Below are 24,185 nucleotides of genomic sequence, written 5' to 3'. Positions count from 1 at the left end.
ATTCCTTATCTAAATTCATTGTCTCATCAACTATAATAGTTATACAAGCCAGATTGAATTAAATAGTAAAACTATTCGATTACAATACAGAATTGCTACTATTTTCATCTGAACTTCCATTTTCGAAGTATCTAAAAACTCCTTAATTATATTCAATGTCACCTCAACTATAACAGTTAGAACAACGCGGTTTGAATTAAATAGTAAAACTATTGGAGTACGATACAGAACTACTGCTATTTTCATCAGAACCGATATAAGAACTTCCCTTTTCGAAATGTCTAAAAACTCCTTAAATTAATTAAATTCAATATCTCCTCATCTGGAGCAGCTAGAGCGACGCTATTCGTATAAAATAGTAAAACTATTCGAACACTGCTATTTCGAATTTCTGCCATGTTCAAAACTCCCATTTTCGAAATATCCAAAAACTCCTTAATTAAATTCAATGTCTCTTCAACTATAACAGGTAGAACCACGAGGTTTGATTCAAACAGTAAAACTATTGGAGTACAATACAGAAGTGCTGCTATTTTCAACAGAACTTCCATTTTTGAAGTACCTAGAAACTCGATGTCTGAATAATTGCAGCAACTAGAGTGATTTTAATGGAATCGTAGAAGAATTCGAGCACAATTCAGAACTGCTGCTATTTTCATGAAAACTCCATTTTTTGAAGTATCTAAAAACTCTTTATATTGATTAATTAAATTGGATATTTCCCTAATTAGTGGGGCCAGAGCGATGCGGTTTGCGATTTTCATCAGAACTCAGTTTTTTTTAGAAACTACCTCTGTATTTGCTTGCAAACCTCTGACGGTACAGAACTATAGCTGAAAGTTTTAAAGCACTGTAAAACTATTGAACATTAAATTAAATATTAGAAACAAAGAAAACAATATGTATATATACCAGGGGGGTTTGTGAAGTTAGCCCCACGTATTTTCAAAACGAAATGTCTCGCGATATTATTTAAATAAAGCACCTTAGAACTATTCAACAAATGAGCAGTACAAGAGTTTTTAGAGAATTTAAAGTCATCGGGCGTTAAATTCACAGGCACGGGATCTTGCTTTGTTTTGCTCTGTGACCGGACATTTATTTACTTACTTTTACAAAGAATGACAGGTATTTGCTCAATTTTACCTGTTTGTTAATATTAAAACGGCATGTTAAAACAGTGACTGGCCAATTTTGGGTGACGAGCAGTGTCGTAGCTTGATATTGCTGTTATTTTAACGGTATTCAGGCATCGATATAAAGTCGTGAGTATAACATATCTGATATTTCACCCGTGCCTTTTCATGTCAAATTCAGCGAATATATTACAAGCGATTATCAAGGCGTGAGACCTTTGCGATTTCAAATGCTCGAAGGTATAACTGTCGCACTGCAATTTAGACTCGGTATGCGTCCGTAAACTTTTTTTTTCGCTTTTTGTATTTATACGCCGACTTTGCGTGGGTCACATTTAGCCGGTGTTTATTGATTTTTAAAAATAAGCTCAAAAAGAAAGAGACGGCGTCTAGAAAAAGAAAAGGGGGGCGACGTGGGCGATCCTAAAATAATCGGAGAGAAGGGATTTGCATTAATATTTATTAGACGCGTTTAAAAAAAAAACCACTGATTTGGTAAATGAGTGTGTTAAGTTCGGGGAGAGTTGCGAATTTCTTAAATTCTTGGCCGACATTTAATGCATCGGGAAACAGTACAAGCGTCACAGTTCTTTGATACAATACCGCCTAGTAGGCCAGGAAAATAAGCTGGGAAATGACCATTCCACGACTTTTTGTTTCCGCAAGCTGAATTTATCACTATAGATGCTAAATATTATATATTAGTTTCCACAGTCATAAAAATGGGGGGAAGATTGTTTACAGGGTGGTTAATTGTATAATTTTTATGTAAATTACGTAAATTCACGTTTTTCGCTTATAACTTTTTTCCGTTCATTTCCACGAGAAAACAGTAAAGTACTTTTTTTTCGTCTTCAAAAGACCTACAAAACTAGCCCTCGAGCGTCAAAAAATATTGACTAGATCAAAAGTTATAAACAGAAGAAGTTTATTTATGACTTTTGAGCTAAACATTTATAAACTGCGTTATTATTACCAGAACGAAGGCTAAAAAATAAAAAAAAAATCCAGGTTGCAAATTTGAAATTAAAAAAAATATATATTTCAATGTATTATTATGTAATCTACCATGTAAAAAATCAGTGCGATTGTGGAAGATCTTCGGGATCGTCGAGACTAATAATTAGTTAATTTGTTTATAAGGCCATAACTTGTAAACTATTCAAGTTACCGATTTCAGATTTCGTGTGAGTTATTAGACAGTAATAAGGAATGAGAGGATGCGATGCCAAAACATTCTGGTAATAATAATGCGGTTTATAAAAGTTTAATTCAAAATTCATAAATAAACTTCTTCTGTTTATAACTTTTGATCTAATCAATATTTTTTGACGCTCGAGGGCTAGTTTTGTAGGTCTTGAAGACGAAAAAAAAAGTTATAAGCGAAAAACGTGAATTTACATAAAAATTATACAATTAACCACCCTGTAAACAATCTTCCTCCCATTTTTATGACTGTGGAAACTAATATGTTATTGTACATATTTAGCATCTATAGTGATAAATGCAGCTTTCCGAAACAAAGAGTCGCGTCCAACTCTATATTTCCAGGCCTATAAGTAGCGAGCGTTCAAATAAAAACGTGGTCAAGTTGGTTCTGAAAATTTGGACGTAGGGCGTAGCGTATAGCAAATGAACTTAAACGTCATCTGTCAAAGGGCTATATCGCCGCTATCAATTTGAATATTTTCGTTTTAAAAAGCGTTTAAAATGGTGTTTTCTCAAGAACAAAAAGTGTTTATCATAGAGTCCTACTTTAGAAATGGACGCAAGATTGATGGAATATGGAAGTATTCTATTGAGGAATGTTTCATAGAATTTCAAAATCAATTTCCCGGCGTTGTTGAGTACAAAATTTTTCAAAGTGCAGTTCAGCGTTGTGTTAATGTTTTTCGTGAAACGGGCAGTGTAACAAGAAAAGAAGGAAGCGGCCGACCTAAAAAGCGGACTAAAAGAAAATGTCCAACAAATAATGGAAAATGCGCCAAGAACTTCTGTACGTGTTTTATCACAAATGGTGGGAGTATCAGTCGGTACCTGCCACACAGTGTTAAAAAAAGATTTGCGTTTGTTCTCCTATCGTTTAACTTGTCAGCAAGAACTTCATGAAGTTGATTTTCCGCGACGGGCTGTATTTTGTGAATGGTTTTTAAACAACTACGGTGAACTTCATAATATCACCTTTTTTTCTGATGAAGCCTGGTTTCATTTAAGTGGTTACGTAAACTCACAGAATGTGAGAATGTGGTCTTTTGAAAAACCAGATAACTTTTTTGTCGAGGGCCCTCTACACGTTCAAAAAATTATGTGCTCTCAATCGAAGGAGGATTTATGGACCTATTTTTTTTAATGGTACTCTTACTGCGCAAAGGTATAGAGAAGAAATTATCGCTCCTTTTGTTAACCAGCTGGAAGAAAACGAAATTACAAACTTTTACTTTCAACAAGATGGCGCAAGGGCACATACGGCAGGCGAGACGATGAATATGTTGAGGGAAGTTTTCCAAAATCGACTAATAAGTCTCAATGCTGAACATGAATTTCCACCGAGGTCATGTGATATTACGACGTGTGATTTCTTTTTGTGGCCTTACCTTAAAAACACTATTGAACTGCCTATTCCTGATTTAAACCATCTGCAAGCTCGACTTATAGACAAGATTCGTGAAATTAACAATACCCCGAGCATCTTAGAAAATGTCTTTAATTCTTTGAAGAACAGGTGTGAAAAGTGCTTGGAACAAGGAGGGGGACACTTTCAGCAGCTGCTTTAATTTATTGTTATAACAAGGAGGGGGACATTTTCCGCAGCTCCTTTAATTGTTTGTTATTGTTATCACGATTATCCTTTAAAATAAAGTTATATAGTCATTAACGTTATTGAAACTGACAGCTGCTATACAGCTCGCTGAGAAATGAGGTTAAGTTGGTCGCTATAAGCTACTCCCTGCGTCCAATGTGTCAGAGCCAACTTCGACCACGTTTTTATTTGAACGCTCGTTATAATATAAAGCCTCATATGTTTGTTTTTAATTTTGGTTCAGACAAAATCGAATTCTTGATCTTTGTTCACATACAAATACTGAAATGTCCGATGAAGGACGTTATTTCGCATCATACGACGTTTAGTATTTACATCAGCGAGAATAATGAAAAAGCGCACTTAAATCAGTTGGTCATCGAAGGGAAGAACAGGTGCTTAACGAAATCGAGGATAACTTACTTAATTTTTTTGACGTAAAAACGGAAAAAGCTTCTAGGTGACCCAAGTCGCAATATTAACAATAACTCGCATGTCTGACATACTATACGTGGCTATTACGCAAGCCTTGACGTTACACCACTCTCCCCCGACCAAGGTGTCAGTCATCGTCACCGCACACCGCCACATGCCTACTCGATTTAATATGAATATTGGCAATATATCAGTTTACCTCCTCCGGTGTGTAGCCTTGCGAAAATCGATTTCACCACTCATATACACCATTTTTTTTCCCCGTATTTACATTCGCTAATTAGTCGACGTTGCCAAGGATGCTCCGTGTCGGTGTTTGTGCGTCGGGGCTCTTTTCGAAACGCAACTTTTTGCTGCAGAGTGCAGACGCTCGCCCCGAGATCTGTCTAGAGTCTAGAGGTCGGGCCAACGCCGAATCAGCGGCGCTTCGACCTTCGGTCCGCTATAAAAATAGTAATTAATGCCGGACAAAGCATTCGCACCTACGTTAACTAGATTTGGATGTGTTATTATCGTTATCGTTGCCCAGCTTTGCACAAAGGAAACGCTCTAATCGGAGAATTATGTTTAAATGCATTGCTATTAAACTTATAGTATTTAAAATTAAATGCTGATCGAGAAAAGCGAGCAAATATATTGCACTGTGTTTATATAAAGGTTTAAACTTACTTCCGAGACTGAAAACCGCAAAAGTGGCAGGTCAACATGAACCTCCACATCTCTGGAATACTTGAAAATAGTAAATTAAAATTGTGTCTACCTGTATGGGGACAAAATGAATTATTAAAAGGGGCTAGAGCTAGACCAATACAGGCTCTACTAAGGATTGATTAAAAATAGAAATCGATACCGTAAGTTCATTGCCGGGTAAATAGTTAGGGGGCGAAAACGGATCCTGTTCCAGGTAATGAATGAAAAGGCAAACGTTATTTGTATGACGTACGTATTACTGCATAGACGGCTGTTAGAATTAAACGGAAATCCTTTGTGCAAGACCCCTAATACGTCGCGTATTAACAAATCAAATAATTAGGTTGGAAGCGCTCACGGGTCGAGTTATGTATTTTATAAATTAAAAGCGTTCTTTCTCAAGTAAGTTTTTTTTATTAAGAATGGGGTAGGCAACCAACAGGGCTTGCGTGGTGTATAGAGGGTGGTCAAATTGAAGGGGTAAATGGTATTCTGAGGCAATCATACACTAAATAAAATAATATTTTTATTATTGCATAGTACAAGTTTAAGAAATAGAAAATTTAAATTTTTCGACCAAAAATTTTCTATTTTTATTTGCGTCCCCTTTTTTACAATGTTATGTTTGAGTATTTGAAATGTCAAGAAAAAAACAATTTTTTTTTCGATATTTGATATTTTATTTGGTATTTGATTTCCTATTTAACGCAAAATTATGAGTAAAACAACGCAAAAAAAATTGTTCAGCAATAAATCTGTTTCTTTAATTTTTTATAAAAACTGATGATTCAGGAAAGGAAAACGGTTCTACCGATCGATTTCAAAATTTACAAGCCTCATGGGCATGTATTAAGCTAAAATAAAACTTTCAAACATTGGTGCTTTTCGCAATATTTGCAAAGTAGTCGTGGATTTTCCAAACCGGCAGAAAAAATATTTTTTTGCGCTTTTTCAAATTAATACTGAATAAAAAACGATTTTTCTCTCAAACATAGCAAAAAGCCCTTGAAGAGGATTGATTCAGGTTTCTAAAACCCACCTTCTCTTCGCTGTATGATCATTTGGCCAGGAAAAAGAGCTGGAAAATGACCATTTCGCGACTTTTTGTTTCGGCATGCTGAATTTATCACTATATATGCTAAATCGCGTGCTAAATATTATGTATAATAACATTTTAGTTTCCACAGTCATAAAAATGGGGGAAAGACTGTTTACAGGGTGGTTAATTGTATAATTTTTATGTAAATTACGTAAATTCAAGTTTTTCGCTTATAACTTTTTTCCGTTCATTTCCACGAGAAAACAGTAAAGTACTTCCTTTTTCGTCTTAAAAAGACCTACAAACTAGCCCTCGAGCGTCAAAAAATATTGATTAGATCAAAAGTTATAAACAGATGAAGTTTATTTATGACTTTTGAATTAAACATTTGTAAACTGGATTATTACCAGAACGTTTTGACGTCGCATCCTCTCATTCCTTATTACTGTCTAATAATTCGCACGAAATCTGGAATCGGTAAGTTGAATAGTTTACAAGTTATGGCATCATAAACAAATTAATTATTAGTCTGGACGATCCCGAACATCTTCCACAATCGCACTGATTTTTTTCACGTTAGATTTCATGATAATACATTGAACTCTTATCATTTTTTTTTAAATTTCAAATTTGCAACTTGGATTTTTTTATTTTTTTAGTCTTTAGTCTTTTTTTTTGGTTACAAAATGAAATATACGACGCTCGCGCCTGATATAGTTACATATTATTACATATTCGGAAAGCTTATGAAAAGAGCTATAAGTTAAAAAAAAATCGTCAAGATTCGTTGAAAAACACTCACTAAAAAAATTTGGAATTTTTTCTGCTCCTTGAAGTTTTTTTGCTCCTTGAGTTTATGGTAAACTAAAATTAAACATATATTTTTACAACAGATGTATAGACACCATGAAAGATAATAAAATAACGGTACTTAATACACAAAGTAACAAAAAATATCAAAACTTTTTAATTTTATTATATTTCTTATTTCAACTCTAAAAAAATAAATTTAACTTTAATCAGAGCATTCCCTAGATTGTGTAGGAATGTCTCCAGATATTTGCAAGTTTCCCTAGAATATCGAAATTTTCCTTGAATTGGTTGAAGGGACTTGAGAGTATCTACCGGGTGCTTCAGAGTTAAATTGACAAAAACCTAGGGGCGAATCTGCTCAGTAAAATATGTAAAAAAAAGTTCATACGAACATGGGTCCGCAAGTGCTTCGTTTCCGAGATACAGGGTGTTAATTTTTTTTTTAAATTGAGTTTAAAAATAACGTTTTAACCGATTTGAATGAAACTTCTACGGTTTTATTGAAACAATTATTATACCACCGAGCAATTCGTTTTTTTTTTTTTTTTTGTAGAAAAGAATAAAATAAAAACGAAGCGAGACACTAAAAAGAGTGAAGAGGCACAAATATGTTATTTTTAGTGGATTTAACTGAATATTACATAATAACCTCAAGAAAACTAGAGGGTGATATTCTTTTCTACAAAAAAAAAAACGACTTGCTCGCTGAGTACGCCCCTGAAAATTATTGATCAAATCTAATTGGTCCAGATGATCTCCCCTAGACATTTGTCACTTCAACTCTGAAACACCTGGTACATCTTGCATCTATGACTTGCGATTAATAGGACCTGAGTACTGCCCTGACTTGCACAGATTGGAATAGAAATCGATGTGAAATTAAATTATTTAAGCAACTATCGGACCTAGATCCTGCCCTGTGCTTGTCTTTTTTTGATGTTTTAAAATCTTGTGAGCTTTGACCTTCATATGCGCAGAAACATAATTCCGACCATCGCCTAAATTATTCTACGTCCTAAAAACATTACACCCATTATTCACAGTCTCTCTCGAGCTCTAGCGTAAACAAGCCTTTGATCCGATTACAAATATCATAATAAAATGCCATATTCGTTATTATTTTAATTTAAACGATAAAGATATATATAAGGAACGTTCGCCAGTTGACTTTATTGATGCCCGAGCACCTTAGTTCATGTCTACTTGTAATGATGCACATGGTCTAGTTACGAGTCAATGTTTTCACAACGTGCTTATTCGAAGAATTATGGGGATACGCCACGCCTTTCGCGCATTTCACGGCTCATGAGATATTAAAAGACCTCTACCTAGAATCCATTCTCCAGTTCTGGTAAAGCCCACATTCTGCAAGAGGCGCGCACCTCGTTTCCCACAGCTCCCGCCTGCCCCCAGCCAACTTTTTATATCGGAATTTTCGGAACTTATGACTAACGTATTTATAGAAATGAGTAAGGGATTCCGATGCCTTTCCTCTAAATTTAAACTCGGTGTGCTCGCACACAGGTAAAATTAGACAAAGTTCAAGTTTTAAATAAATAGATTTTTCTGGACGTTTCAAATTAAAATCCCTTAGGAAAAAAAAAGGTAGACCAGGAACCGGGTTCGGTCTATTTTCGCTCTATATCGACCGAGTTGTAGTGTGCCGTGTAGATAATACGCGCGTGAAGGCCGGCTTAAGGGCGACCACACACTGCAGTGCCAAAACCGAGAAAATATTTTGCTCGAAATGTCAGCATTCACGCTATTAGAATTGAGGTGTAAAAATTCCAGTTTTGGAAAAACGTAATTTTTTTGTGTAAATCTAGTACATACACAAAAAAATGGTTTTGATAAATGTTGCCTGGAATCACGTGGGTCATGTAATAAAAATATTTTTAGCTTTATAGGGTGTTTCATTTTGCGTGGGCGCTACATAACTTTGTTCAAAAACAACTGATTATCTCGAAAACGGTAAGTTTTAAACCCCATGGCCCACATGATTCCAGGCAACTTTTGTTAAAACCATTTTTTTTAATAAATTTTACAGTTGCAGAGTTACAGAAGAACCCCTCTTAGGTGGAACACGATTATTACCTCATCATTATAAATGGCGATTGCTGTACTAAAGCGTAGCTCGTTCTAGCGAGACAAAAGAATGCCTTGAACCGCCGTCCGATTATTCTAGGAAGTTCTCCTGCTCTCTACCTGGTGCAATCATTGCAACAGTGCGTTTTTGCAAACCCAGCAACTTCAGAATCATGCGACTGATTCATGAGGCTATTGCTGCTAATTTTACACGAACAGGTGCGCGAAAATCGAACCGTCGCCGCCACGCGGAAGCCAGGAGCGCGCATCGACAGCTCAAAATCGCCGCGACGGTCCCGCTTCTAATATTGGATTTCATTCAAATGGACGAGTCCTCGGCGGATCTGCGTTTCTAATAATAAATGCAATTAGAATTACGACCGGCGGCTTTTTAAAAGCAAAGGTCGCGGCGTCGAGGAAAAAACCTCGGCTCTCGATCCGTTTCGCAATAAATTATCGTTTCACGCGAATGCAAAGCAGGCCCTGACGGCTGTAATCGGACTTTCTCGCCGTGTATCTCGTGATTTTTGCTGCCGCGGTTCGTGTTTGTGTTTGGGCCGGCTGGCCTTATTCCTTTTAGATATTTTGTAATGCGGTAGTAGTCCGATGTAAAAGTAAGATCGCGATCGGTGATGCCGCTGAGAAAAAAATTGTATGGCAAGGTTGTTGAACCATCCCGGTCCGGGATGGAAACGGTGGCGTCATTCCGCGGGAACTTTTTTGTCTAGTCATTTAACGATGTTAGGGTTTTTGCGGGGTCTTTTTTCATAACTGCATTGATTTGGTGCATTTGTCAACAGTACAGTCTTTCCGATATCAATTGAAGAACCAACAGATTGATAGTATGTACCAGCTTCGGTCGCTGACGCAACAACTCGGCATTGAAATATTTGATAAACTTGTTCCCATATTTATTTAGCCATACCCATATACAGGTCTGGTCGAACTTAACGTGGAGATGATAGAAATGTATACGCTCAGTTGAAGAATGCGAGCGCGGGCAAAGGAAACGATCACAGTTGCATTGAGCTACTGTGCAATAAATCACAGCAGATGACAAGTGGTTGATAATTTGCCCAGCAGTGCAGTGCAGCAATGCGGAATTTGGTGTGATTCAGGCAATTTTAATTTATAATAGGCCAATCATTAATAATTCTCGGTAATATTTTAAACTCTAATTAACTTTGTGTCGAAATTTTAGTGACTGTAGTTAGTAATGACCAGTTACAATCAATTTTAAAATATTACCGAGAATGTATGCGATGTTTATGAGACATCCATCAATAAGTTTTGACATAAGCCTACTTTGAGAAAAGTCACTTATTTTCTACACCGTATTATTGTAAGAGTTCAATGAAAAGCCTTTTTTCTCGAAAACCGGCCACATTAGGAAGTTCTAACAAATGTACATTAATTTTAGAAAATAAAATTGTACATCAGAAATTGGAAACCTAACCTCAAAAAAATTAGAACTTAAAATGTAATACGAATGTAGCATAACTAGCGCCGAGACTAGCGCCCTCTATAAAATATACAAAACATAATTAGACCAGCGTATTTGGCGTCCTTAAAAACCCCGGAATATCAAATTTCATAAAAATATTTCGCACCGTTTGGAAATTTTCGTAAAACTTCTATTTAAAAAATTTTATTCTGTCGCTCTGTATCTTGAAAACAAGAAGAGATAGACTTTGTGTTATGATCCCTATTAAAATATTGATAGTTTTCGAGATAATCGACTTTTAATTTTTTTTTATTGTTTCGTGATTTCTAGTGGTTGACATAATTATGATTGTATGACAGCTAGAAATTATTTTTTTTCAGGACCTGTAGAGTGAAGATGGCTCTTTCAAAAAACGTATCAAAAGTTGACCTGTGATATACAGGGGGCAAAAAAAATCGTGCCAAGCCTGATAATTTAAAATTTGAAAAATCTCGACTCTTTCAAATAGAACACCCTGTGTTTTATGATTTCATTAGATGCCTTTCTGTAGACCCTGCAATTTTTTAATAGCTTTCCCTATACCTATGTTGCGTAGTTTTTGCAAAAAATCCATGTTTACGTAAAATACCGGATTTGCGCCCGTTCCTTTGTCGGGATAAATATTGTGAGGCTATTTATTTTTATTAAATTTATTAACTGTACTACACTATTTAAAATAAAAATTAATAACTGATAAATTTANTGAAAAATTAACGGGACTTTGTGTTATGATCCCTATTAAAATATTGATAGTTTTCGAGATAATCGACTTTTAATTTTTTTTTTCTTGTTTCGTGATTTCTAATGGTTGACATAATTATGATTGTATGACAGCTAGAAATAATTTTTTTTCAGGAACTGTAGAGTGAAGATGGCTCTTTCAAAAACGTATCAAAAGTTGACCTGCGATATACAGGGGGCAAAAAAAATCGTGCCAAACCTGATAATTTAAAATTTGAAAAATCTCGACTTTTTCAAACAGAACACCCTGTGTTTTATGATTTCATTAGATGCCTTTCTGTAGACCCTACTATTTTTTAATAGCTTTCTATATACCTAAGTTGCGTAGTTTTTGCAAAAAAACAATTTTTATGTAAAATACCGGATTTGCGCCCGTTCCTTTGTCGGGATAAATATTGTAAGGGTATTTATTTTTATTAAATTTATTAACTGTCTAGCTACACTATTTAAAATAAAAATTAATAACTGAAAAATTTAGATATTTGAGTTTAATAAATAAGTCTTTATGGAAAGTTTCCATTTATTTGTGAATAAAATCAAAAAAACCATAAATTCGCTACAAGTGATTAAGAATTAGCAAAATATGGGAAATGTTTGCTAGCAGCACATATTTACAAAGCAAATAATCCAAATTCACAGAGATTCCGACTGTTTTGAAAATGTGAAGGAAAGGTTTGAATGAAGAGCAAATGCGAATTATGAGAAAACTACCAAGAGACATGAAAGTAACAACGATAATATTTAGTTTAAAGTTGTGGCGTCTGCTGATAAAAATCAAAATATTAGTGCCAGGAAATTATTAGTAATCTTGAAGTTTTCAAAAACTTGACAAATAAAATATTGAAGAAGTTTCATCCGTATCATATTGAAAATCAAGCTCTGTTACCGTAGTTAGGAAAGTTATTAGTGAAATTGGAGATTAAAAAATTTGGATGAATAGAACTTTGAAAAGCAAGCTAACTTAAAATACATACCCTTACAATATTTTTCCCGACAAAGGAACGGGCGTAAATCCGGTATTTTACATAAAAATGGGTTTTTGCAAAAACTACGCAACTTAGGTATAGGGAGAGCTATTAAAAAATTGTAGGGTCTACAGAAAGGCATCTAATGAAATCATAAAACACAGGGTGTTCTATTTGAAATCGTCGAGATTTTTCAAATGTTAAATTATCAGGTTTGGCACGATTTTTTTTGCCCCCTGTATATCGCAGGTCAACTTTTGATAAGTTTTTTGAAAGAGCCATCTTCACTCTACAGTTCCTGACAAAAAACTACACTCCGCATACATAACCTTAATAAATTATTACGAGCCATATGACCCCGATCATAGGCAACCAACATTACACTATTGGCACTATCCACTAAAAATCCCTAAACTAGCGTTATCAGTCCTTATGAATCATTTGTAATGAACAATAACAAACCGTTGTGTTTACGACGTTACAGTGTCTATTTTAGATAGAATTCTTTTCTGTACTGATTTTTTTGTATGTCCTGCTCCTGATTGGAATTAACTGTCAGGGCAGTCAATTTTTAATGAACGGAAGCGGTGAAGGTTGCATAGGTTCCGTTGCTTTTAATTGAGAATGTATTGCCCATCTCTGTTGTACAGTTTCAAGAAGAAGAATAAGATCTGGCCTTGAATGTTTTTAAATCCACTTTTCGCAGTATCCATGTCAAGTTCTAGATGACTGTAGCGTATGTTTTGTGGGGACAAATTCCTAGTATCCGAACTGTTGTCACATGTCACTGGAGAAGGTTAATGTTGAAGAAAGAAACATTGATTTATTCGTTTGTTATTGTTGTTGACAACACCTTCAATATAAACAAATTTATTTGCTTATAAGCACTTCTAGCCCTATCTAGAATTCATTTTTTTTATCGTTACGTTTTGATACCTTGATCAATTAACGAGCCGACTCAAGTAGAGAGTCATAGTATCAGGGTCGTTTCCACGAGTGGAATTCTATAGAAAGTGTTATATAAACATAAATTACTTTGAAACTAAAGATAATGAATAACTTAATAATTTTTTTGCTTGTATATTATTGCAATTCCTCAAAATTAGTGTTAGAGTAGGGAAATAATTACTTTTTCGTCAAAAACTTTGGACATTTATTACATTTAGTAAAAAGAAAACAAGTAAATATGTATTCTGAAACATTTACCTACATACATTTATTAAAATATAATACACTGTATTAAACTTTTAAAACATCATTAAAAAAATGGGAAATGACCCCATTGTAAAAACCTTGTACGTACAACCAATTTTGCCAATTTATATTGAATAATACTCTTACATCGGTGACAAAAATAGAAAATATCCCATCCCGATAAGTTATGATGGCATTCTCGTCTCTGAAATTGGCCACGGTCGTAAAATATCAAAGATAAACCGAGCAATTAATTGTTTTAATTATCGGAACTGCGTCATTTGGTCGGGATTCTCTAAGCGAAGAATTTTGTGTGTTTCATTCTTATACATACGAAGCGTGTTTGTCCTCATTGGATTGCCGACAAGCGTCCACACGATTTTCTTTGCGTTGTTCGGTCAAACGAGGAACAAATTTTGCTGCAACTCGATTCATGTTCAATTTTTCAGTCAAAATTTCATGGCGTGACCCAATTGAGATTCTAACCTCTTCTGCAACATCTCTGACAGGCGATTTGCACGCACCAGACCATTGACTTTCTGAACGTAGGAGTAATCAGTTGAAGTCGACAGCCTTCCTAGTCGAAGATCATCTTCAATTGACTAACGACCACTTTTAAACCATGAAAACCATTCGTAACATTGCGTACGACCCAGAGCATCCCCGTAAGCTTGTTTCAAAAGTTGAAACGTTTCCTTGAAAATTTTCCCCAGTTTCATGCAAAATTTTACGTTGCATTTGTATCGCAGAAAATCGCACATTTCAAAAAACGTTACACATTGCACTCAAATAACAATATCACGAATAAACTAAATTAGATATCAACAACAACAATCGAAAAATGTGTGGTTACTGGTTACAGAGGAAGTTCTGTGCAAAGCAATGCTGCCAACCACTTGTCGCTAAATATCCCGATTGGCGCGTGATTCAAAAAGTTTGGTTATTTTCTGAACAGACCTATAAGGTTATAAATAAGTCCTACAATTAAGTTTAGTTACGAAAAATATGTATATCGCCCTTAGGTGAAACGTATACTACAAAACTTTCTAGTAAATGTGTAAGATTTTGTGTTTTTTAAATCATAGAAGTATTGAAGAAAGTCGACGAACAACGGCCCTACTTTTGAATCGTGTAAATGTCAGACACGAGTTTTATTAACAATAATCGACAGCTTAGACTATAGATAACCGTTTTGAAAAAATACGTGTCTTGTCTATCGAATAAAATATTTTAGGAACAAATTCTCACTATACATCAGCAAAATCCTTATATAAACTTAATTGTATTTTATTTCTGCTTTAATTATAATTTTTATTGACCACTACAAAATTTTATACAATAATTAGTCGGATGTGCGCGCGTCGGATGTTTGTAGTTTCAAAGTATTTGTTTTCATATGTATTATGTAACTAAAATTTAAGTTTTGAAATTTGAACGATTTTTATAAAAGTAGCCATATTGCATAGGCATCTTTTTATGGTAAAATCTTTGAATGTGTCATTTTTTCACCAAAACGTGTTGGCTTTCATTGATGTTCTCGCTAAGGTAACTTCCTTGTTTATCAGTGTTATATTTCATCACTTTATTTATTCGCCTTATCTAAGGTTTTCAACCCAATTTCACAAACAAAAGCTTTGCCGCTTACAATTTAAATAAATTAACATTTGTATTTTTGTATTGTCGTGTTTTTCAACAACTACTCGGATCGTTTCAATCCAAGTTCTTTGAAGGTGCTTGGAAAAGTGTAAAAATTCAATTTGAGCGTAAGCTTCAGCGTCATCGTTAGAGATTAATTGTTTTAAGTGGATTGTTATTGTAAATAACGTACAATCTAACGTAACGGGATGTTATATTTTTCCAAAGAGAATTCCAGTTACGGTCGTTAAATTAGGAATTGGCATGTATTTTATTGTAAATTATTTTAATTCGACAGCTCAAGAGCCCTTTCTGGCTAAATTATCGTCGATCTCAGGATCATATAATCCCTACAACACCCTTCATACATAAATAGCTATTACATGAATACTTTTTCAAAAATAGTCTCTTAGTTTTATTCAAAATTTTCTCGGGGCGCAAAAACTGATTATTCTAGCAAGTTTTAGGGGGATTTGCCTAAAACCTGTTTTTTTTACAATTTCCTGACAAACCACGGAATGTAAAGAAACACTAACATCAGCAGTGTTTTCAGCAAGTCCATAACGGATTCTTGATTGTTTTTGTCTATTTGGAAAATTTCGTATGTCTATAATTTTTTTTAGAAACTTTTGTCGTGCCTCATGACAAATATTAGATCCAATTTGTTTGTGTTTCTATGAGGAATCTGAAAATATCTTTCTACAATCTGTTTTTAGGTAAAGTCCAAGGAGGTAATTCTTTTTTTTAACTGCCTATTGAGCAGTCTTAAAAATGCACGCGGATTTGATTTTTTAATAAAAATGATGTTGCTTCGTGTTTAACCTCAACGCAAATTCCTTGAAGAGAATACGCTGTTTATTATTGTTTAAAAATTTATAAATATTAGCATACTCTTGACGCAAAGCTCCCTGGTATCTTTCCTGGTAAGACAAATAAAAATCTTACCTCGGAGTATAATTAATAAAAAAAAAGCTAGTAAAACACAATACTATAAATATTTGGGCTTTACGTATTTGCCCGATGCTTGTACTGATTACCAAAAACAATTCCCTAATGTTTATATTGATTATGCATTAATATGTTGTTGGTTGGTAGCATTTTTCATAACCAAAAGCAAGCAGGAACCATAAATATTTACAGTTTCTTTCCCAGCTTTATTTACATTTCTCTTACTGGGTTAATTACACTAGATAATAAAGTATGACTTAAAAAAAAGGCTCCAAAGAGGGCTGATAAGTTCTCTAGGAAGGGGTACAATGTATCAGTTACACTCTGTATAATTCATGCAGTCTGTGTATTAAACATTGTTGATTTTAGCATTAACGCCTTAGCAACTAGCCAAATATTTTACCATACATTTAACGTACCTGTGTGTATTTAAAGCGAAAACTAGGTAGTCTCAATATAGTCTAACAATAAACTACATTGTACGAAAAAAAAAGGCCGTGTGTGATCGATAGTCCCTGGCTTCAAGGAACATTGTAAACAGAAATTTGGTGCCTCGAAGCTTAAAAATTTAATATGTAGGCATTGCTTTAATATTTCAGGATATTCGCGGAATCATGCCTTTACGTATTGTACCAGGTGATATTTATATTTTAATCAGGTTCGCATGTGCAAGAAAAAAAAAAAGAGGTAGTTTAGATTCTTTATTTGGCGAACGATCAGATTTATGTCCTTCAAGCAAGCAGAAGCAGAAATATGAAAAATTATTCTGACTGAAACGTGAATCAAATAAAATTACTAATAAAATTGAATGATATTGTTAGCCTCGAGTGTGCGAAGGTAATATTATAATTTGAACACTTTCGTCGCGGTTTAAAATTGAATTTAAACCAAGATCAATTAATGTAACATAATAATCACCTACAATTACCGATTATTAATTATTATGTAGCAATAAAATGGGGTTTTATTGCGGCAGGCCCGTACTAGTCCAGCGTCTCAATTGTATGCCAAAATTGACTCGATATTAACGGAATTACATAACCTCAATGTTATTCCGTTGTAAATTAATATTTTGCTATAACTTGTACAATCATTTTGGTGCAAATACCAGTTATGATAAAATTATAATTAAAAAAAAGATCATGTAACTCCTTTAATATAAACATACCTACCTTTGTTACATAAGTTCTGAGAGATTTATTACAAAATTAGAGGTTAACAACACACAAGATTGTCTCATACAAAATATTAGGATCTAGATTTGAGATTAGGACTAGAAAACAGTTTCCTTTTATCAGATCTGCTCACTTATTCTTTCGCAATTCTAGAGTACCCAGATCAGTTAGTAGGGAAAGCTCCTAAGTGATCGATAGTGTTAATATTTTAATTTATCCATATTGAAGTTTTAAGACGACAACAAAGATAATTGATACTTGGGCCCGGGGGTCCACCTGTCCCAAAAATGTTAACATACAGCCGACACACCAAGGGAGAAACCAACCGACCTTTTTTTCAGGCACTGCAATTAATTAATGCAATTGGCATTATGCACACCGCCCTCTACGATGGGGTAAGTTCACGCAAAGCGGTATTTTTTTTCTTATTAACCAACACCACATTCTCAGAACTGTCGATTTGTCGTTAATTTGTTTTTAATCGGTCCCCACTCTGCTGCACATTCACTCGTAGGCGTAACGAAATTATTTTTTTTTCCTTGTTTGAAAAAAAGTGAAATCAGTAATATTTTGTTTCGCAACTGTGGCAGCAGTGCTTCGTAACAATAGCATGGAAAGGTGCTAACAGAAATTTAACATTCTTAAAGTGGAAACCTTGTTATTTTTCCCGTAAAATCAAAGAATTGTGTAATTGCTGATATTTTTGCTTAGATTCCGAAATTTCTTATAAATATAGGAAAATTCAAATCTAAAGTTAATTAATTACCATTTTTGCTTGTGCTTCACATACGAGGTGGTCCATTTGTGTGACGAAATATAACTATTTTGTTACTGTTTGCGATACAAAAAATGTTCTTACAAAATTTGAAGGCGTATTTTTTATTTCATAGCGACAAATTATGAGTCGAAAGAATCCAGGAAAGAATCGAAATTTTAAAATCAATACCACCCTATAATTTTTTTTTTATTTAAATTATTTCGAACTACAAATTTCGAGACCTTTTCTAGAACTTTTCAAATGCAATAACTTATATTTAAATGCCCTATTTTGTGTTTTATATTGCCATTAATCTCTATTCAAGTATTACTATGGGTATTTTTTTGGCAATGTTGGATATATTAAATTTATTTTGTAAGAATTACTGTATTAAATATGTTTTTATAATATAAATAAATTAAATTTAGTTTTTTATAACCTAGTCTAGTTATTAGACAACAATAATTACAAAACCAAAACTATTCTGCATCTCTGAATAAACCAATTAACCAATTTTAACCTACGGTTTTGTCTCTCGAACAGTAACGAAGCTGTCGTGCTTTGCCACGCGAATAGACCGCTCTGTATCCTTTTTAAATTTAATAATAACTATATTTTTAAATGTTTTTTGTACCTACTCACTTAAACGCCATTTTATTGACATCATTCCCTCAGCTGAGTGTGAACAATTGAATTTTACTAACAATGTTTATACCCAAATATATATTTTTTCGTTGCCATTGTTCCCTCGCACAGGCATTTCATTTTTCAATGACTTATCTCGAAACAGATTACCGGCGTGCGGATGACATTAAACTAGAGGCAAGGTTAACATGACATTAAGCGAAAAAAATGCGATTAACAACAATCTTTCGCACGATAGAATGTAAGCAAGCCTCTAGGTGCAGAACGGACCACGGAGCAGATAACCAGTCTAACTGAATTGTGAATTACTTGCTAAATAGCAAGCGAACGCCTTGGTTCTTTGTGATATTTCGTAGACCGTTTTACCTTAGCCCAGTTTATACAATCAATTATTTTCGTGGTGCATAATAAACGGTGGATTTTTAATATTTATGATGAATGACGCTGCCACATAACCTAAAAATTAAACGGATTTGCTCTATCCGAGTTTCTGTTAAAATATGAGAAGTAATGGAGGCTCCCATGAAAATTTAACAAAGGTTCCACCATTTCATTTTTTCCGGAACATTAGAACTATTTCACTACATCATTTAAACCTGAATTTTACTTTTGCTAACTGTATGTGTATGTACGATCATCTCAATTGTATTTTTCTTCTCAGTCTTCTTATGTGACTGCCTCTTTTCCTATGCTATTTATATACAGGGTGTTTCAGAAATAAGTGCCGACATTTTATCCACATATTTAACTTCAAAAGCAACAACAACCTACCACCATTGAAAATGCGCTTTTGGAGAATGTTGCAAATAATTCTAGACCTAGCTCTCGAGATTAATAAGAATGTCTCCAGATTAATCCAGAACTTCTTCATAAGAGCGAATCTGTCGAAATATCCCACATAATAGAAGTGTAGATCCTTAGATTATTAAATTATTTTGCGAAATCTATCAATCGATTTTAATGAATTTGGTGTGTTGTTTTATTATACTCTAAATTTTTTTTTACCAAAATTAGAATGCCCTCGGAGCGATTAAAATATTTTAAAAAAATTATCCAAAAAACTTGATTATTTTGCATGTTTTTTAATAAATTATTGCTATTTTGCAACATCGGCAATAAATTTAAAAATTTTTAACATTCACTATATTGTGCAAAATTCAATTGTAAAACATTTTTTCCTCTTCAATATTCTTCCAAAATGCATAGGTTCCAAGATATAAGTAAAAAACTAAAGGTATTTAATAAAAAAATACCTATTATAAAATAGGTATTTTTTAAACATTTTTGCAATTTTGAAAATGTTCCGGACCTCGCCCAGATCTAGGGATCTACACTTTTATTATGTGAGAATCCATAACAAATTTGCTTGCCCCCTCTCACATCCATTTCAAAACGGATCCGCTTTGGTCCAATAACTGAGGAGATTTTGACATATGTTGTAACTTAATTGAGTAAAATAAACAAAAGATGTTGCTTTTGAGGAGTTAAATATGTGGTTAAAATGTTGGCGTTTATTTTTAGTACGTCCTATATTTTCAACCATTAAATCTAAATAAGTGTCATACCAGGAAAAATATAGTTATTCAAATATGAGTTGAATTAAAAAAAAAACTAGACTAAAAAAAGGCTAAACGGCACTAGATTTACAAGTTATTCAAATTTTCATTGATTGCAAAGTTTGTGTGTCTAGCCACCAGAATTTGAAACATGGCATTGTACCCTGTTTGAAATATAGAAAGTTAACCTAATTTCCCGATCGCCGGAACACATTTATTATCATGTTTATTTTAATTTATCGTTTGGTTAAATTTATCTTATAGTTTTGCTACTATTCTATAAATAAATTCGAAAGCGACATATATGATGGCCAAATAATATAAAATCAGATGTCAAAAAGGAATTACAATAGAAATAATCTAATTATTATAAGTATAAATTGTCAGCATACAAGAATAAACATTTAAAATTGTAGTTTTGTTTTCTATTACTCGCATTTTGTTTAATTTATCTGATTATATTTTAATAAAGGTTTAAAAAAACAAAAATATGAAAAGCCAGGCACATTTACAACGCAATTCGGTTAGTCATTAAACATTCCAATCTCGCAAATAAGTAAGCGTGTGTATGGTCGACTGACATACGAAGTTACATCACCAAAACAAGTTGCATATAAACCCATGTTTACCAGATGTGTTTTTTTTTGCTGCATGATCAGATAAAAAAGTCAATACGTCACCCGGCTGTATGTTAACTTTTTATTCCACCCTTCGCTGTTTAAAACATGCCTAGTTAAAAAAAAAATGGGTTATGAATGTGACTTGCGTGAATGGGGTCTGAGCGTGGTAAAATATGATTTAGGTGGAGTCATTTATGATTGATCAGGAGTTCGAGGACGACCCCCATGTAGAGTCCAACAACAAGTACCTTCTCAACCCCGAAGAAGAAAGGGCCGTCGACCCCGAGACTCAGGCCAGGCTCGAACAGCTCCTCCAAGCAGCAGGTGAGATATCATGTTTGAGTAGATACCTAATTATTAATAATATACTGCACCTTCCTTCATACAGATATTTAACATTTTTTCATATTTTTATTGTTGCAGTACTTATATTTTTTAAGAAAATCTTATTTCAGTTCGAACGCATGTTACTCGATAATAATTATGAATTTTTCACGTATTTTAATGCAGTATAAAGTATTTTCAACATGTCGCTAAATGTCAACAGTTCTAAGACCGGTCACCCTGTATATTTGTCGATTCTAGTGCTTTTCGCGAGTTGCAGTTGGCTGCACTGAAACTCTAAATAAAACCGTGAAGTTTTGTCAAAGTTTTTGGTTATGTGCGCTGAGGTTTTCAGCAGCTAGAGTTTGAGTCCCAGACCAGAGGATAAAAAAACTATGGCAGAAGATCGACTACATGCTTATTGTATGTACTGTATATGTCAGTTTCTTTGTCCTTAAATGTGTCCAGAATAAGTTTTTGTTTTCGTGAAATTTTCTTGGAATATCAGATTGGGCACATGATTGTATGTGACATCTCGGCATAAATCAGCCGGCAGCAGACGAAAATCAGACAATGGAGTATTAAAATATCCTTGCCAACTTATCGTTAAAAGTAAATTCAGTAGTTTTAAATATAACGGTTATTAAAAAACTCGATTTCATTGATAAAAATAGTTGGTTGTCCTTTATTGCTAAGAACTTTTGATTGCAAGATTAGCAGTGGAATAATAGCATTGGTTTTTGTGCTTGATTTCACATATCTAATCAGTGGTGTAAGTGGAAAAGAAGTTAATGTTGTATGAAATGTAATTGCTCTTATAATAAACTTACATAATGAATTATTAATGCGATACATGAATACTTTCATTTTATATTGTTAATCGAGAAGTAATTAACTACTGTTTGGGTCTCGAACAAGAAACGTAGGACTAAGATTATAATATTTTCTCAGAAACAAATCAAAAAAATGTTTTTACAAAATTTATCAGCCCTAATGTTTTTATCCTACAACGCCGTAGCATGTTACGGTGAAACAAATTTTATCTTCAGTTCATTAAAATAATTAGACGGGTAGTCGAGTACAGATAATGGAAAGAGCTTTTGTGAAAAGTTTTGAAACGGAGTATCGTTTAAAGTATGTAGAACTGGTGTTTACATTTCATATCTTTACTTATACTTTTACCGATTCGCTTTGCATATAAAAATGAGATTAAATTATGTAGAAACAATTCTGAAATCCAAATAAGCTGGTGTTTAGGATATGACATTAGAATTACAGATAACTGATGAACCGAATCTTGACAAATAAAATCTGTGAATGTTTTCGTTTCGCATAATTTTCATTCTTTAAGTTTTTGTAAGAGAAATAATAAAAGTACGGGCGAAAACGATATTATTGAATCGTATCGAAACGGTTTTTAGTACTATAAAGATATTTAAGCACTTCCCAGTAGTAGTATATTTTCAAAAGCAGTCTTCAAAAATATACAGGGTCACGGTTTCAATACTCGGGCATAGGACAGTTGGCACCAAAAGATGGTAAGCATCTAGGGAACCCAGAGGTCCTCCGTCGACTGACATCAAGTGTTTCCTGTGCCCTAGACGAGGCAGCCGCCGCCCTCACCCGCATGCGTACCGACAACCCCACCAACCGAGGCAGCAGTTCCGCCAACAACCAGCAGCAGCCCGAGAAGATCTCGCTGGTGGAGGCCTGCACGGACGGCGATGTGGGCACCGTCCGCAAGCTGCTGACGGAGGGACGATCCGTGCACGAGACTTCGGAGGAGGGAGAGAGTCTGCTGTCGCTGGCGTGCAGCGCCGGATACTTCGAACTCGCCCAGGTCAGTGGAATGACGGCAGTAGCTCTCTTTGACCGCTTGGTCCGTTGAGTCAATTTGTCTCGACAAAAATGTTAGTGTAAACTTTAAAAATAGTTGATATTCTAAGTACAGCTAATAACGGTACAAGGTTGATCCTTGGACAGGGTTTCTACTCGATTTGGAAAGACTAGAAATTAATTTTAGACCTTGGAAGTCGGGATCAAGGTTATAAATGTTTGAGGGTCACAAAAAAATGGTAAGCTACCGTAATACATTAAAGTAATAACCGTTAAAAATATTTTAATATTTCTTTTTCTTTCTTAATTTTACCACCTTGTTTTCGCTGAACACTAATACATCAGATAATTTTGGAGCGTTTACCAACATAGCAAATATGTTTATTTTTTTTTGTGAACTTATTTGAAAAAGTGTATATGCTTCGTACAGATTCTGTTTTAATTGTCAAAGCAGGGGAATGTAAGGAAACCCAAAATATGGTGAGTAACTTACCTTTGTACTAGACTGCACCCCTTTCAAATTTCGAAATAGAGCATAAATCGACCGAAAATAGAGTTCAATTGAAGCATTTTAAAGGGTTGGTAAGGGATGATGCATCATTAAAAAGTTACAGAATTTTTTTTAAAATGATTACATTTTATGGGGAATTTATTTCTAAAACTTTCTTACTCATTAGTATTCAAAAAACTTTGTCTTTTTCAACAAAAACACGAATAACTAATAATACGTATTGCAGCTGTTATTTAAAATCATCGAAAGTTCAAAAGTTGGCTGTGAATTTAAATGTTAAACTTGACTATTAGGAAAAAAAGTTGGAATAGGAATAATTTGATGAGGAACAAACAACTTAAACAGCAGAAATAACATACAGTTTACAGTTGCAGAAATTGTTCAAAATGATCACCGTTTTCTCTCAGGCATAAAGAGTGACCCAAAAAAAAGCCGTATTTTTCGCCCGTTTCGTGGACCTCAAGAATTCAATTCAATATATATCCACTTAAAAGATATACAAACACTTAAAGAAGTCACTCGGTTTTGCGAGCAATCAGTTTTTTGGCAATTTCGGGTGCTGCTGATCCAACGGAAGAGACTTCTCTTAAGAAAATAGTTGCGTATTGTTTTACATGATCTGAGTGATGAAAATGTAACCTCATTGCTTGCAGAAAGGGTAGTCCCTCACAACATGTTTTCTTAAAGAATAATCTAACATAATTGTATGCATGCAATAGAATCAATTTTAAAATATCACTAATGTACACTTTGATTACTGTTATTTTTTTCTTTCATTGTTATTAATCTTACATCCA

The 24,185-nt window shown here is 34.1% G+C and overlaps 1 protein-coding gene across 13 annotated transcripts in view; it reads left to right on the top strand.

Annotated features, from left to right (window-relative positions):
- LOC108917841 (ankyrin repeat domain-containing protein 17) overlaps positions 1–24,185 on the top strand; it is a 52,640-nt gene that overhangs the window by 6,275 nt on the left and 22,180 nt on the right. For 6 of the 13 annotated variants that reach the window (XM_023455198.1, XM_023455204.1, XM_023455211.1 and 3 more), the window contains exons 2-4: positions 17,481–17,534; positions 20,900–21,041; positions 22,532–22,881. In XM_023455198.1, the coding sequence (XP_023310966.1) occupies positions 17,481–17,534; positions 20,900–21,041; positions 22,532–22,881 (546 nt within the window). Of the gene's footprint in view, positions 1–17,480; positions 17,535–20,899; positions 21,042–21,393; positions 21,465–22,531; positions 22,882–24,185 lie in introns of those variants that run through there. The other 7 variants (XM_023455220.1, XM_023455202.1, XM_023455206.1 and 4 more) reach the window with 6 other exon arrangements.

This window comes from Anoplophora glabripennis, unplaced genomic scaffold (assembly GCF_000390285.2).
Source record: "Anoplophora glabripennis isolate ALB-LARVAE unplaced genomic scaffold, Agla_2.0 scaffold17, whole genome shotgun sequence".
In the NCBI taxonomy this organism is placed as follows: Eukaryota; Metazoa; Arthropoda; class Insecta; order Coleoptera; family Cerambycidae; genus Anoplophora; species Anoplophora glabripennis.
This window is presented reverse-complemented; position numbering and strand designations above follow the sequence as displayed.